The sequence below is a fragment of the Molothrus ater genome, chromosome 18, assembly GCF_012460135.2.
Source record: "Molothrus ater isolate BHLD 08-10-18 breed brown headed cowbird chromosome 18, BPBGC_Mater_1.1, whole genome shotgun sequence".
Taxonomy (NCBI): Eukaryota; Metazoa; Chordata; class Aves; order Passeriformes; family Icteridae; genus Molothrus; species Molothrus ater.
Genome location: NC_050495.2, coordinates 1,117,968 through 1,133,322, shown reverse-complemented (window position 1 = coordinate 1,133,322; position 15,355 = coordinate 1,117,968). Strand labels below are relative to the sequence as shown.

At 47.0% G+C, this 15,355-nt stretch overlaps 1 protein-coding gene across 1 annotated transcript in view; it reads left to right on the top strand.

The window, feature by feature from the left end:
- Positions 1–15,355, top strand: part of TMEM132C (transmembrane protein 132C) — a 171,425-nt gene that overhangs the window by 98,389 nt on the left and 57,681 nt on the right. The window contains 1 exon segment of the mRNA XM_036393463.1: positions 2,069–2,215. Coding sequence (XP_036249356.1) covers positions 2,069–2,215 — 147 coding nt within the window.

Here is a 15,355-nt window from a genome sequence, read left to right as displayed (position 1 = left end):
TTGGTGTTCATACCCTCATTCCAGTCCTAAGTGCAATCACAACATTGATTTTTCTCACTAAACATAACCTACTTTACCCTGGGATGGAATTTTTTTTTAATGGGCTTTATATAATGGCATATGTGCAAACCACTCAACTTAATGCCCCATCCTGTAGTTAATTAACAAAATGGCATTGCAGCCATGGTCTGGTCCTCTGGCAGTGTATCTGACCACTAACCCTGGCCATCCATCCACAGTGTCCATCCTAATTAACAGGAGCCCAGGTATTGACTGTGTCAAGCTCCATGGTGGAAAGAGCAATTTGCAGCTGCTGACAGAGCTGTAATTCTGTTGGAGATCCGAGCACGGGAGCCTCATTTTGAGTGGTGTTCTGTCATTTCAGAGCCTGTCTCAAGGAGCAGCTGAACAAAGTATAAACAATGAGGTTTTACTTCTCTCCAGTTGCTAAATTGCAGTGTCCTAAAATACATCCAAAGATCTCCTAAAACACAGATTGCCATAGAAATACTGATGGGTTTACACAGCTTCAAGATTGGCAGGAGTGTTTTATAAATACTGAAACATTTATTTATTGTTCATTTATTTGAACTGTAATACACTGGAAAACCTAATGGGACTTAAAGCTTTAATGAACCTTCAGGAATGAATTTGATTCTTCCTTTGCCTTTCTGTTTCTGCTTCTGAGTAATTCAGCTGAAGGCACAAGAGATTCATCAGGCTACTTTTGCAAGAGCAAGACAGCATTCTCTAAAGCTCCATGGTGTTTCATGATACAAATGAGAGAATTAATCTTTTATGCTTTTATACTGGGAAGAAAAAACCACCAACTTTTCTTTTTCAATACCTTAAATGAATTGCGTTTTGTTGAAAAACTGCAAGAAGACAGGTCCACTCAGTCATTGCTAAGGACAGCTTTTGAGTGTTTTATTGGCTGAAGATGCAGAAAGACCAGTTTTTTAAAGAAACTTAGGTGCCAAGCCCTCATAAATGTCAAGAAGATCCCAGCATCTTGCTGGATGATGATTTCTGCCAGTGACTAACGTTTTGTGTTGCATAAATATTTTAGAAAACTGTGATTTTGAGTTCAGCCTCTGTGCTGTGGTGACCTGTGATGTTTGATGTTAGTTGGAGTCAGGCTGCCCTTTCCCTTCTTCCTCTGAGGATGAGGCCACGCTGCTCCCAGGGCTGGGGACTCCTCAGTGGCCTCCTCCTCCCCACATACTCATCATCCTGCTGGCCCTCGCTGCCTTCACAAGAGAAGGGCTGCAGAACTCTTCATCTTCCCCATTCCTGGTGCCTTGTGATAGAGCTGAGCATCAGCAGCTCAGCATTCTGCACCCAAAACCACCTTTGCTGAGAATCCTTTGTACAAATGCTCTTTAATTAGCGAGTGTTCTGTAATTAACCTTCCATGCAGTTGTTGCTGATGTTATTAGCATCACTAGATAAATACAGTTAACTTTTCCACAGGGAATGACAACTGAGAGTGGCAGAAAGCTGCATCCTCTAGGAACATCTCTGGGTTACAGAGTCTTGTCTTAACCAACAGCTGCATTCTCTCCAGGCTGGAGATTTCAGACAGAAATTTCCTTGGGAATGTGCAGGAAAGAGGAAATTGTCAGGCAGAGGAGCAACAACCTGTCCACTGATACCTAGAAGGATTTCATCTGGAATAAAATGGGTTATTAAAAAGCCTCCAGTGGAGTATTCCTCTGTGTGAGGCACAACTTTGTCTTGATGCAGACAAACATGCCAGAGTCCTCTGTGTTGGGACAAGCTTCTCTTTGGGAAAATAATATTGCCTGAATAGAGAAAAAGGACCTTGAGTGCAGGTTTTCCTACTGTTCAGTTTGACTCCTAACTCCAGCAGAACATAAGGCCCTGTCTGGAAAATGTGATGTTGCCACAGGTGTGCATTCATGATATCACTCTCCTATTTACTGCTGGATCAGAGGCACACCTGACACTTACCTTAAAACTGCTCTGCTGAGATCCCTGCGCCTGAGCTGCATGCAGAGACCCCTGAGTGAGGCTTGTAACCCTTTCCCATTGCTGTTTCCCACAGAGCAAAGGTGAAGAAAGGAGTGAACATCCTGGGCGCGAGGACCAGCGACCCGCGGCAGTGGGACGTGAAGCAGGAGGTGGGCAATGGTGGCAAGCACTCCACCACCACAGTCCTGTGCCAGAGGATAGCCCCCAGCTCCAGGAACAGGTATGGAACCTCCTCTTCTCGGCACATTAAACTCTTTTATGTCCACGATACCATTCAGGGCTTGAAGGGCTCAAGGCTCATATCAGCAGTGCTCACAGCTATTAAAGCTGCAGCCTGGAAACGTGGAGGCACTCAGGGTAGCTGTGGTACCATCTGCTGACCTGCAATGGGTAATAAAACTCATCAGTTCAAAGGAAAAAATTAATAGAATGGGCCTGCACAGGGGCTGGGGGTGGTGTCATTTTGGCAGCAGTATGAATATTCTGAATTCACAAGGCTTTACTGAACCTTTCCTTTTTCTGGCTTGGTAGTTTTGACCTTGTTTCTCTGAACGTAGCACAGCCTCTGGGGCTGGTTCATGGAGCAAGCAGAGAGTTCTTCCAGTGAGCCACTGTGCAGGGTAATTCAAACCTCCCAGTGGGTAACACAGAATAATCATCCTCTGTGCCAGCCAGTGGATTGTTCCAAAGGAGCTTCCTTGGCCTGCTGGGTGACTGCCTGAGGCAGAGCCCTGTGGGGATGAGCTGGGCTGCCACTGCCTGCTGCCTGTGTGCTGTGTTTGCAGGGGCTTGGCCTGGCTGTCCCACAGCACAGAAACAGGGCTTGCTCCATCAGCAGGGCTGTCTTCCATGGCACACAGTAAAGTTGTGTATTTTCAGTGGAAATCCTATTGCCCTCCTCAGGAATCACAGTGAATTCTCATAACGCTGCTCATTAGCCCATGCAGGGAATTCCCCACTGTGCAGATCCCAACAGTGCTTGGGTCACAGCCCCAGCTCTGTGATGGCTGTCACCACAAACCTGGGCTCCATGGAATCCTTTCTGGCTGCTGGGCTGGTTGTTGCTTTGTACCACACCTTCAGGCACAGAGAAGCTGGGCAGATTTTAACTTCTCCATTCTGTGCCCAAATATTGGACATGAGCAAAGTGCAGAAACTCCTCTTGCCGTGAGCAGCTCCTGGTGAGCTGATGGTCTGAGTCAGTGTATTTCCTCTTGGTGACTGATCTCTCCCTGTCTTTATCTCAACCCTCAGCTTTCATTCTATTTTTTCCTCCCTGTCCAGCTGAGGAGGGAGAGATGGAGCTGCTTTAGTGGGCACCTGGCATCCGACCTGGGTCAGCCTACCTCAGGACTGGCAAAGGGAAAGGAAAAATGCATAATTTGAGGCTGCCAGGAGTAAAAACTAAACCAGTTTGAAAGGGAGGACGTAGCTGTAGAACAGCATGTAGCTCTGAGCAGATCTGCAACTGCAGAACTATAATAGTCAGGTTATCAAACCCCAAATTAAATCTCCTCAATCCAATTTGCATGAAGTCTAATTAACCCATAAAAATATTTTTGGCACTAATTATGCAAATAAAACTCAATGTTTTAATTAATGCCTCTCTCACTTGTGCATGTAAATAGTTGCTGTCTTCTGAAAGCGTGATGAGCCTTGGTTTGAGTGAAATGTTTGTGTACAGGGAGGAGCTGGGTAGGGAAACCTGAGGGGAAGCCCATGGTGAAATGGGCATTTCTGACTCTCTGGGTGTCACTTGGAGCCCTCTGCACAGAGCACAGGTACTCCATTGGGCTAATTTAATGTGGTGGAGGACTGTGAGTCCCTATGGGAGTTTTCTGTGCTGCCACCAGCCCTTCCAGGCTGGTTCAGCAGGGTGGGTCACAGAGGGGATGTGCAGCTCTATACCAAGGTCAGGGTGGGTGTGAGGAGCAGCTTTGGAGCTCCAGCACCAGCACTGCCTCATCCTCCCTGCAGCTAACTCAGCCAGCTCACAAATATGTTGGTTAATTGATGCACTAGAAGGAGCTCTCCACTGTGTTTGCTCAGAAATCTCCCTGCTGCACCATGGAGAACCAGTGCACTCTCTCCCCTTCACACCCTAGGAGACAAGTAAATAAAATAATCAAAAATACTGATTTTTGCTTCCAGCTTTTCCTTTCCTGCACATTTCTCTGTCATTAGCGTTGGATATAATTACACTGCAAGCACTTTGAAAGAAGCAGTTTGAGTCTGAATGCAGCAGCAGCTAATACACCTTTCACATTATATAAATAATAGAACACAAGAGATATTTTAGATACATCACATCAGTAATTGTTTACCATTACCTTTGGAGAATTTAAGTGGGTCATGCTTCTTTACTTTTTTAAGAAATACTTTGTGGTGCTCAAGCCAGGAGCCAGAGTTTACTTAAAAATTATTCAGAAAGGCTTTGCAACTATGGCAAGTAACTGCAAACAGCTTGAAATCAGCAATGTTTGTGTGCCTCATAATGCAGTTTCTGCTGAGACTCAAGCAGCTATTGATGAGGATAACAACAGTGTTGATTAGTGAAAACAAGGCTTAGACAACTGCTTGGTTGCTTGTTTTCCTTTGTTGCTTCTGCTTCTGGAGGTTTGCTGTGTGTGCTTGGGGTAGACAAAGAAAGGATATTTTTGGTCAGTCCAGGACCCAGTTCCATCTCTCAGTATTGCCTGGTTTGGTGCAGCCTGAGGCTGGTGTGATTTGTGAGGTGCCACACTCAGCTGAGAACAGCCCCCGTGGAAGGGCTCCCGCTTTCTGGGTACCTTATCCTGCCTGCCCACAGGGCAGGAGAGCTGTTCCAAGGCACAGCAAGGGGTGTTTGTGGTGTTTGCTTTTTAAAACACCAAGCTTCAGTGCAGCAGACCTCTGGCTTGCTGTGGGGATGAGGAGCAGGTGGGAGCAAGGAGGGCTCAGGGAATTTCTTAGGCTGCCTTCTGTGCCAGAGCCCCAGAGCATCCTGTGGTGGGTCTGGTCTCGGCCTGCCTGCTCTTGCTGCTGCAAACCTGGGCTGTCCTGGAACAAGCTGCCCTCAGGTTGGCATTTGTGCCCCTGGACAGGGGGACTGGAGTCACCCAGGCATCAGGCACAGAAACAGAGTGGGGGAGAGCAGAGAGATTTAGAAACACTGACAGAATGGAAAACTGCTGTGATGGAGCACTTTATCCTCTTGGCCTTGAACCTTTGGAGAGGCCTGTGGGCTTGCAGCTCTGCAGCCATCTGTCTGATAGAGAGGCAGGCTGGGGGAAGAGTGCTTCCAGATGTTGTGCTGATGTTTCAGGCCGTGTCACAGCCACTTACTGCCTCTCATGTGCCACATGTGCACGTTCTGTTGGGCTGGGGTTGTTGTGGCTGGTTTGGAGCCCTGTTTGGATGTCTCTGCATGCCCATGCAAACAGTAATTATGCTCCCAGGCTGTGTTTGGTATCATTAGCACGTGGAGGAAAGCAACAAAGCCGCTGCAATTCTGTGCAGATCCCTGCTCTGTCTGCTAGCACCATATGCTGCCAAGGGATGTCAGTGAAATCAATTCCCTTGTGATTGAAAAACAAAAGTAAAGTGTGTATGTACAGCATGAGTCAGGCTTGGAAACGTGTGAGCCATGTGGAGTGTGTCTGCCTGCAGCAGAGCATAGCCAGCCTGTGCCCAGGATGGGAACAGACAGGAGCAGTCACACATTCTGAGCAGGGAAGATGTTATTAATTATTTCAGAATCTGGGTCACCCTGCCCTGGCAGTTTTGGGTCACAGTGGTTTGCAGAGCTCAGCAGAGTGGCAGCGGTGCCTGCTGACCTCAAAACCTTGCAGCCCGAGCAGAGAGCGTGGTTCTCACAAGGACCCAGAGGTTTGTGCTTGTGGGTCAGGATTTGTTCGTGCCAGTTGTTTATCCTTTTGACTGATAATTGAGGCAGGAGCAGAGCTGAGATGGCACATGCCACTGCTGTAGGTGCTTGGGAAATTGTGCATGTCTGCAGGAGGTCACAGCTGTGTCTGCAGGGACTGAGCTGTACAAACTGCACAGACACTCTGGGAGGAACACCAGCAATGGATGTCTTACACCATTAAACCCTGAAACAGAAACTATTTCCATTCATTTACAAGAAATTCACATATGAGCAGGCATTGTATATAGATATATAGATATATATAGATATATGAACCAAAGGAGAGCTCAGGAGAATCTCCATTCTTCACTGGATGTGGGGGAAACACCATGACAAAGGATGAGGAAGAGGCTGAGGTGCTAAATGCCCTCAGCTGAGCAGAATGAAGCTCCATAATTCAAGGGGAAATTGGGAGAAGAGCCTGGAGGTGTTGGCTGGCAGCTGGCTGAACATGAGCCCGTGTTGTGTGCTCAGGTAGGGCAAGCGGAGAAGCCTCAAATTGCACCAGGGGAGGTTTAGATTGGATAGGAGGAAAAATTCACCACTGCAAGGGTTGTCAGGCACTGGAACAGGCTGCCCAGGGAAGGTGTCCCTGGAGCATCTGAAAAACAAGTGGATGTGGTGCTTGGGGATGTGCTTTGGTAATGGACTGGGCAGTGCTGGGAGGGTGCTTGGACTCAACGACCTTAATTAAAGTCTCCAAGCTCAATAATTCTGGCCCCTTGTTTGAAGCATTGTGCTCATTCCAGTGCAGCCTTTTAGGCTGCTGGCAAGTGGCTGGAGCAGCCCTGGGAGCCTCCAGCGTGAGTCATTCCTGTGCTGAGCATCTGGGAGCTTCCAGTGCCACTGGGAACGTGTGTGTGGCTGTCCAGAGCTGCTCCAGCTGAGCCTTCACCTGCTGCTGCAGCCACCCTTCCCCTCCCTGCTCATCTCATCTCTCAGATAACCTCTCTGCCTGCTGGCCTTGCACTGGGAGGGTTCTCCTTGGCAGGATGCCTGCTGCAGGTCACACAGGGCACAGATGTCTGCAGTGGGCAGGGGAGGTGCCAGGACACATCTGCACACACCCACGGGGAGCAGGCAGCTGTGCCTGGAACTGGGTCTGCTCCAGGGCACACGAGGCTGGGGTCAGAAGGGGCCTTCCCAAAGGAGCCTTTCATATGGTTCCTCTTCTGTGCTTTGGATGGCAGCAGTGTTCAGCAAAGCCCCAGGCCAGGAGGAGGATGGAGGATGGAGGATGGAGGATGAAGGATGGATGGAGGATGGAGGAGGATGGATGGAGGATTGAGGATGAAGGATGGAGGATGAAGGATTGAGGATGGAGGATTAAGAATAGAGGATGAAGGATGAAGGATGGAGGATTGAGGATGGATGGAGGATGGATGGAGGATGGATGGAGGATGGAGGATGAAGAGGAGCCTCATGGCTCCTCTTCTGTGCTTTGGATGTCTGCAGTGTTCAGCAAAGCCCCAGGCCAGGAGGAGGATGGAGGATTGAAGATGGAGGATGGAGGATTGAGGATGAAGGATGGAGGATGGAGGATTGAGGATGGATGGGTGGAGGATGGATGCAGGATTGAGGATGGAGGATGGAGGATGAAGAGGAGCCTCATGGCTCACCTGAGCTTTTTGAAGGCCAGCTGTTGGGTGCTGGTAAAAGGAATTTTCTTGTTGGATTTCAGCAGAACCACTGTTAGACTTAGTCCTGACCATTCAAAAATATTATAGTAATCTTCATACATAACTTAAAACAGTATTAGCCAAGGAGTAAGGCATGCCCATGAGATTTTTTATCTAAGAGAAGAAATTAATTAGTAGAGATGAGATAAGAAAATGCATTAGAGATCTATCCATGATCTCTACAGAACTTTCAGTTGCAATGATTGTTCTTTTTTTTTTTTTTTTAATCTACTTTGGAATCCCTGGGTCTGTTGAGAAGCAGCAGGGCTGAAGCTCCAAGAGAAAGGGCATTCTTCACATATTTCTTGCCCAAATGAAAGCATCAAATCTGTTTGCACAGCAAATTTGTATCGTTTAGAAAAGCTTTTTACATGCTTATCAAAACCAAATGTGCTGGAGGCTCAGCCAGTGCCTGCAGTAACCCAGCCTTCTGAGAGCTGCAGCCAGTGCCTGCCCTGCTCTCCAGGCAGGTTGGATGAATTGTTTTATTCCATTATAATGTAAATAGAGCAGAGCCCACACAAACAGAATGGATGTGCAATCATGGAATAATGGGACAGCAGCTCTCCATCCATCCAGACTGATGGACAGGTTCAATAATAACTGTAACTCCTGATGTCCAGGGTCAGAGGATTTTTCTGACTCTCTGACAAGGTAATCATTTCTCCAAACACTCAGTCTGCTTTTCAGCTTTCACCTGGGCCGGGGAAGGTGTTCTGAGGCACTCCTGGGACACGCAGGAGGAAAAGCTGCCAGTCCCACTGGCATCCTCTGCCCCACCCTGCTGCCTCCTGGCCCCTTGCACACAGCAATCCCGTGTCAGTAATCCGTAACTCACAGTGAAATTACTCCTGAGAATCCTCTGATCGGCCCAAACCTGGTGTGACCTTCTGCTCATTTCCTCCTTGCACTCTAAATCTGCTCTGGGGCAAGGTCAGCCCTTATTTCTGGGTGACACTCTTTGGATGGCTTAGCAGCTATTGTGATGGAGCCTTGCTTGTGGTTTGGAGGCAGTGGAAGATGAGAGACAAAAGATGCAGGATTGGGGAGGAGGAATTTGTGCGTGTGTATTTTTTTCTCCCCCTGCCTTTGAAGCAGAAACATCTGCTGAGAGCCACAAACAGCTGAGTTCAGCAATAGCACATCACGCTGCCAAGCAACTCTGCTTTCCTCTGGAACTTTCACAGCGCAGGAAATAAATCAGTCAGGCACTAAAGAATGGAGAAAATTTAGGAAAAAGTGCCAAAAGCCAAACCTTTCAAGAATAAAGTGAATAAGAACTTTGTAAGTGTTCGGCGAAGCGAATTGAAATATGTTTCTTACACATGTAAGCCCTCTGTGCTTGAGGAATTTTGTAATAACAAAACTCCTCTGAGCTAAAGACACTTTAAACTGGTGAGGAGAGACCTCTGGAAAGCTGGCTACAATATCACAAAAGACAATTAGATTATTTAAAATATTTTTTCCATCTCGTGTCTCTGTCAGCTCAGTCACAGCTGACCAGCTAACAGTGGTGAAGTACCACCATTTGTCTGAAACCCTTCCATTCCTTACACAAAATATAATATACTGGACAGCTGAACCATTTGTTTCTGCACTGGCTTACTGAGATTTACTCTTCCAATCAAAGTTACTTTGGTTTGATGTGTTACTGCCTATTCAAAGTACTGATAAAAATCTCTATTTATTTTGTTATGTAATAACAGGGACTGCTGTATGGAACAGGTGGAAAATTATTACATAAATGCTGAGTCCTTGATGTAAATTGTACAGGTGAAGCAGGGATGGTTAGAATACCAGTTGGTGCTGGCTGGGGGGATTTTGGGATGTGCTGCTGGTGCCGTGGGCTCCTGCTCCCCCCTGGCAGCAGAGCTGTCCCTGCGGCCCCATTCCCGCTGCTTCACATCATTGACATCAATTCCCAGCTGCCCTGGAAGTCCCAGTTGCCAGGGGAGTTTCCAGGGAAGAAACCTTGGCTTCATTGAAACAAATGGCAAAATTTCCCTTTGCAGACTGAATTTGAGCCCGAGTTTAGAACAAATTTTGACTTTTCTCTCCTTTCTCCTCTCTGGTGGACAGCTCAGAAAACCGGGTGATCGCTTTTCCATCCAGGGCTGTGACAGCAGCTTCCACACCCCCCTCCCACGTGTACACCCTCATACATGATGGTGATTATTACAAAAAGGAGTTTGAAGTAGCACCCCATTGATTTTTGGTTTGCATGCTGCAGATTAATGGACTGAGCACGCACTCTTTGTAATCGCACTGGTAGAAATTCAATAACGACTCTGCCAGAGTACTCAGGTGACCTCAGACACTGAATTCATCCCTATGTCAACTATTTTTAATGAGACTGGCATGTTCAGCAATGCCATCAGGCGGTTTGGAAAGCCAAGTGTCCTGTCCACCAAAGCAATACTGATGGGCTAGCGTTGAATTCCAGTGTTTACATCTGTTCTCTTAGCCAGAATTCACAGTGTCTGTGTGGCATGGAATTCATTCACTGCAAGGTACTGAGCAAGAGGAATCTGTGATGTGTGTGATGTGCAGGCTGCACTTCACTAGAACAAGATTTCAGCCAAATCAGAGCTCAGCAAGCACCACTGACAATCCCCAAAGGAGCAGGATCTCTCTGCTTAGTTTAGCAATTGTTCACTTGGGTTTGGAGGCTTTAATTGCTTGTGATTATCATTTCCTGTGGCATTTTTTGTCATGTCTGAGAAAGTGCAGGAGCATGGCGAGCCTCTCCACTTGGAGATGCTATTTGTCAATTTTTATCTTGAGAAATGCCCAGAGATTTAATGAGACTGGTAAGGAATATTTAAAAGCTGAGTCTGTTCATTGCTGGGGAAGTTTGGCTGGCTGCATGTGTGCAGTTCCAGAGTTTGGTTATGCCTGCTGTGATTTCCTCACCAGCTGTACAACTCCTGTACGTTACAGATAAACATTGTTTAAATGCAGGGTAAATTCCCAGCAGAACTCCTGGAAAAGTTAACCTGGAAATGTCGTGGTAAGGGCAGGGGACTTGCTCACTCAGAACTGGCCAGAAACTCAGCTTTTGCTACTCCCAGAACCTCCCAAGAAGGGCATTGTTGCCATGTTCCGTTAATTAAAGCTGTGTTAATTATTTTGACAGGCAGCCTCTCCTGTTCTCTCCGGTATTTCTGGGGCTGGTAGAGTTGCTGAGGTGAGATGAAACACAAAATCATCAAGCATGATATAATTGCCACATCCCCCAGTGATGCAAATCAGTAGAGATTTGCTGTGGTTCACTGTGGATCGCACATTAATTCCTTGTGTGGGTTTATTAAACGAAAAAAATCCCACAAGATTTTTCTGAGTGGGATTTTTTTGAGTAGAGCAGAGTTCATTTGGAGCAAAGCCACGACATGGAGGGCAAGTGGCATTTACGTGTTGGGCATAAATAGGCTCTGACTTCTTAAATGTTGGGAAATATCAGCTCCTCACCACCATCTGCTCCCAGGGGATTCCTGATTGCCCTGGCTTTGCTCTGACCTCAGCAACTGATTTGGAAGAGTCGTGTCTGTAATTGGCAGCAGGAGTTAAGACCCAGCTATGAGGATAGAAAGAAGCAACCAGGTTTGTAATTTGGAGCCTGATTCAGCCTTTAGTGAAGTGCAGGGAGGAATGTCCATCAGCTTGAACATCTCTGTGTTTGTGGGAACATACATCTTTAATTTGGGTCACACACTGACCCTGGAGCAAGGGCACGCCATGGATGTGCATGAGCAGGAGGATCCTTCCTTGGGCATCACCCACACATCAGATGTTGAGATTTTTTAACCACCAAAGCACAGTAAATCATTTCTATTCTTTATTATTTGCCATCTTTGCTGTGTGTTTCCAGTTTTCAGTTCCCTGCGTACATGTGAGACACAGAGCAGAGTTTTAGTTTCAGTGACACTCAAGACAAACCCCAGCCCATGTGGAGTGAGCAGCTGGCTGGAGAATTTATCAGGCTCTATTGTAGCTGTTCCTGCCTTCTGGAAAATTATTCACAAATACACAAGCATGACTTCATTTTGCCAGGAAGCAAGACCATTAATCCTGCCTACTTTGAAGCCACATCTTTTGTGGACTGTGGTGGGTAACTTATCTGAACAGATTACTTAGATTGTTGGAGACTTCATCCCTTTGTAATGGTAATGACTGCTGAGTAGCTCAGCCCTGCATGAGAATTTTTTTCTTATATTTAAGACTATTTTTCTTTTCCATCTTAGGTTTTTTCTTATATTTTCCTATATTTGACGGTGCTTAGTTCTAAATTCTTGCATTACTTATTTTATTATGTATTTAATATTTTTAATATAATAAATCCTCTTAAAGGGGATTTGGTTTCTAAGGAGTTAATTGCTGTGTGCTCTTTTACTCATGAGCCAATTGAATCAGATAATTTGCTGTTTCCTGAGTAATGTCAGAGAGTGTACAGAAAGATCTTTTGTTCCACTGAAGATGTTAAAGAGGGTTTGAGGATTCCTTTCTCTGCAAATCCTTTACATGAAAGATTTACAGTATGTACGCTCCAAGATTTGGAAATGCTGCTATTTAAGCATCTACACATGTAATTAGTCACTAATTGTTAGCAGCTCCTACTCTCTTTAGCTTTTTTATTCTACCTATTCCTGATATTGCTGAAATCAGATTCAGGACAGTGTGTAAACCCCTCAGTTTTATAACTGCTGCTGGTTCTTCACCTTAAGCAGGGAGAGATGGAATTTTCCAAGGCATTGGAGTGCTGAGGTTCTTGCCCCTGGCATTCCAGAGCTTTTAGCTGATTGTAGCCCCCAACTCCTTTTTGTGGGACCCCAGCCTGGTCTGTGCTGCCCTGGGGACACCTCCCTCTTCCCAGCAGCAGCAGAACTCCCTTGTTCCATGTGTACAGAGCACAGTGGTGGCCCTTGGATGCCCCTTTTTGTTTCCTCCTTCTCACTGGGTCAGTGCTGCTGGTTTTCATAGAGAGACTGGCACCAAAATCCTGGTGGAGACACCCTGGGGAGAGAGGATGAGCATGGGTGTGAGGGATGAAGGGCAAGGAGCAGCAGCCCTGGTTATGGGGTGGTTATGGGATGAAGGACAAGGAGCAGCTCTGGAGCAGTGGTTATGGGATCAGGGACAGGGAGCAGCTCTGGAGCAGTGGTTATGGGGTGGTATGGGATGAAGGATGAGGAGCAGCTCTGGAGCAGTGGTTATGGGGTGGTTATGGGATCAGGGACAGGGAGCAGCTCTGGAGCAGTGGTTATGGGATCAGGGACTGGGAGCAGCTCTGGAGCAGTGGTTATGGGGTGGTATGGGATGAAGGATGAGGAGCAGCTCTGGAGCAGTGGTTATGGGGTGGTTATGGGATCAGGGACATGGAGCAGCTCTGGAGCAGTGGTTATGGGGTGGTTATGGGATGAAGGACAAGGAGCAGCTCTGGAGCAGTGGTTATGGGATCAGGGACATGGAGCAGCTCTGGAGCAGTGGTTATGGGGTGGTTATGGGATCAGGGACAGGGAGCAGCTCTGGAGCAGTGGTTATGGGATCAGGGACAAGGAGCAGCTCTGGAGCAGTGGTTATGGGGTGGTTATGGGATCAGGGACAGGGAGCAGCTCTGGAGCAGTGGTTATGGGGTGGTTATGGGATCAGGGACAGGGAGCAGCTCTGGAGCAGTGGTTATGGGGTGGTTATGGGATCAGGGACAGGGAGCAGCTCTGGTTATGGAGCTCAAGGAGCCCTGGCTGCAGCCTGCCCGTGTTCCTCACGGTCCAAACCTGCTCTGAGCACTGAGGCAGAGCTGGGGTTTCACGTCCCAAGGCTTTTCCTCAGCTCAGAGCTCAGAGGCAGTGCAGGTCAGCCTGAGCTGTGCATGGCTCACCAGAGCCTGTGTCCCTTGTCCCAGCAGCCAGGATCTCAAAGGACAAGGAGCAGGGGTCAATCAGCTGGGCCACCAGGTGCTCGGGCTTGGAGGGAGTGCTGCAAGGGGAAGGGCTCTGAGTAGGATGGAAGGGAAGAGACCAAACCTCTCCTGAGCCTTTAAAAGTTTTCTGTCTCTCATTGTAATCAAGTGTAGATGATTTGGGCATTTCAATTTCATTCTTCCATGTCTCTGTATTGCTCTTTTTAAAATCTTAAAGCTTCTGACTCCAATAGCCAAAACATCTCAATTATTGTCAGACTCCAAGGAGCTCAATGATAATAATCCTCTACAGGGAAAAAGATAGTTTAAGTGAAAGGAAGAGATTATTAGATGCAGGAAAGAAATGTCAACAGTCATTCTTTCTTTGCTAAGTACTTGTAACTTATATTTTAACAGAAAGTATTGAAATTACTGCTCTTCAAAGAGAATACAAAAGGATAATGGTTGTTCTTTTTCTAAGGAAAGTCACATTTCTCCTGGGGCTAATGCCATAAGGTTCTTTGTACTGAAAACAGCAGCGTGCTAAACAAAGACTGAAGATTGAAGTTATTAGAGGGAGATCTGTGCACTGATAATTTTATAGCTTGCAGTCTGCCATTCCTGGTGTTGGCTTCCTTCTGTGCATTCCTACTCACCAGGCTATAGAAACAATTTCCATATTGCCATCAGCCAGTGACAGCATTTTGACATTTGTCCAAGGTATGTAGGTACCCAACCCCAGGTTGTTTCTGCTGATACCTGAAAACTCTAGATTTGCAAGTCTGGAACTTGCAGGCTTTCCCAGAGTTTCCTAAAGGTGTATAAAGTTAACCTTCAAAGTTTTTGTAGGACTGGTGTCCCTCTAGTCTCTTCTCTAAGCCAGTTGCCACATTCATCTGTCATTTTGCTCTGAGACTTACTGATGTGGGTAGAAATCCCCTCCCTAACTTCTCCCTCTCCTAAGATATATACTGGAGATAATGGCCCTTATTCACTGCTTGACATGCCAGGTTAAAAATACCAGAAGCACTCAGCTCAGTTCCCTTCCAGTTCCAGTCAATTTTTGGGATCAGATTCAGGACATGGGAAGGACATTGATCTGATTAATTACCCATTTGCAGCAGGAAAGGGCTGGAAGGTTCTCAGGTGACCTCTGATCATGGAGTTGCTGCTGCCTGGGAAGTCCCATCACGAGCAGAGCTTTGGCCTGGGCCAGCTCAGGTCTGTTGGGTCAGAGGGGGAAGTGCTTGATCTCCTGAATCCAGAACATTCCCTTTAACCCTGTGCACTCTGTCCTGGCTGCTGCTTCTGTCCAGCCCTGGGTTAATGCCCTGCTGTCACTGTATATATACATTTCTGCTGGGCACTGAGGAGACCCCAGAGGTCAGAGCTGTGGTGTGGGGTGCTTGCAGCCTCTGCGCTCCACTGCCAAAGCTGTGGCAAGCAGGGGAAGGCTGTGCTGCTAATTCTGAGTGTTTTCAATCTTCAGTTCTCTCCTCCCCACCTTTAGCTTGCTGCCTACAAGTGTCCTTTAGAGGAAAAAAGCCTCAGTGCTGCAGGACTGGCTGATTTGCCTGCACAAACTGCATTACCCGAGTGCTCACTTGTCCTTTGAACACAAAAAGACAGACAGGTGGAGCCTGGGGTGTTACTTGGTACAAAGCAAACATTTAAAAAGCACAGAGTTTCAGGTCCTTGCTGGTAATGGAAAGTGCTATTTTCAAAAGTGCCATTTGACATTTGGAAGATTAACTGGTATTGACTTCCTGTGTGAGTTGGGCTCCTGAGTATCTGAGTCACTTTTGGAAACCTGAGCTGGCCATCTGTTTCACTTAGGCTTTGCAGTGCCAAGTGAAGCAATGCATAAATACTTGGATG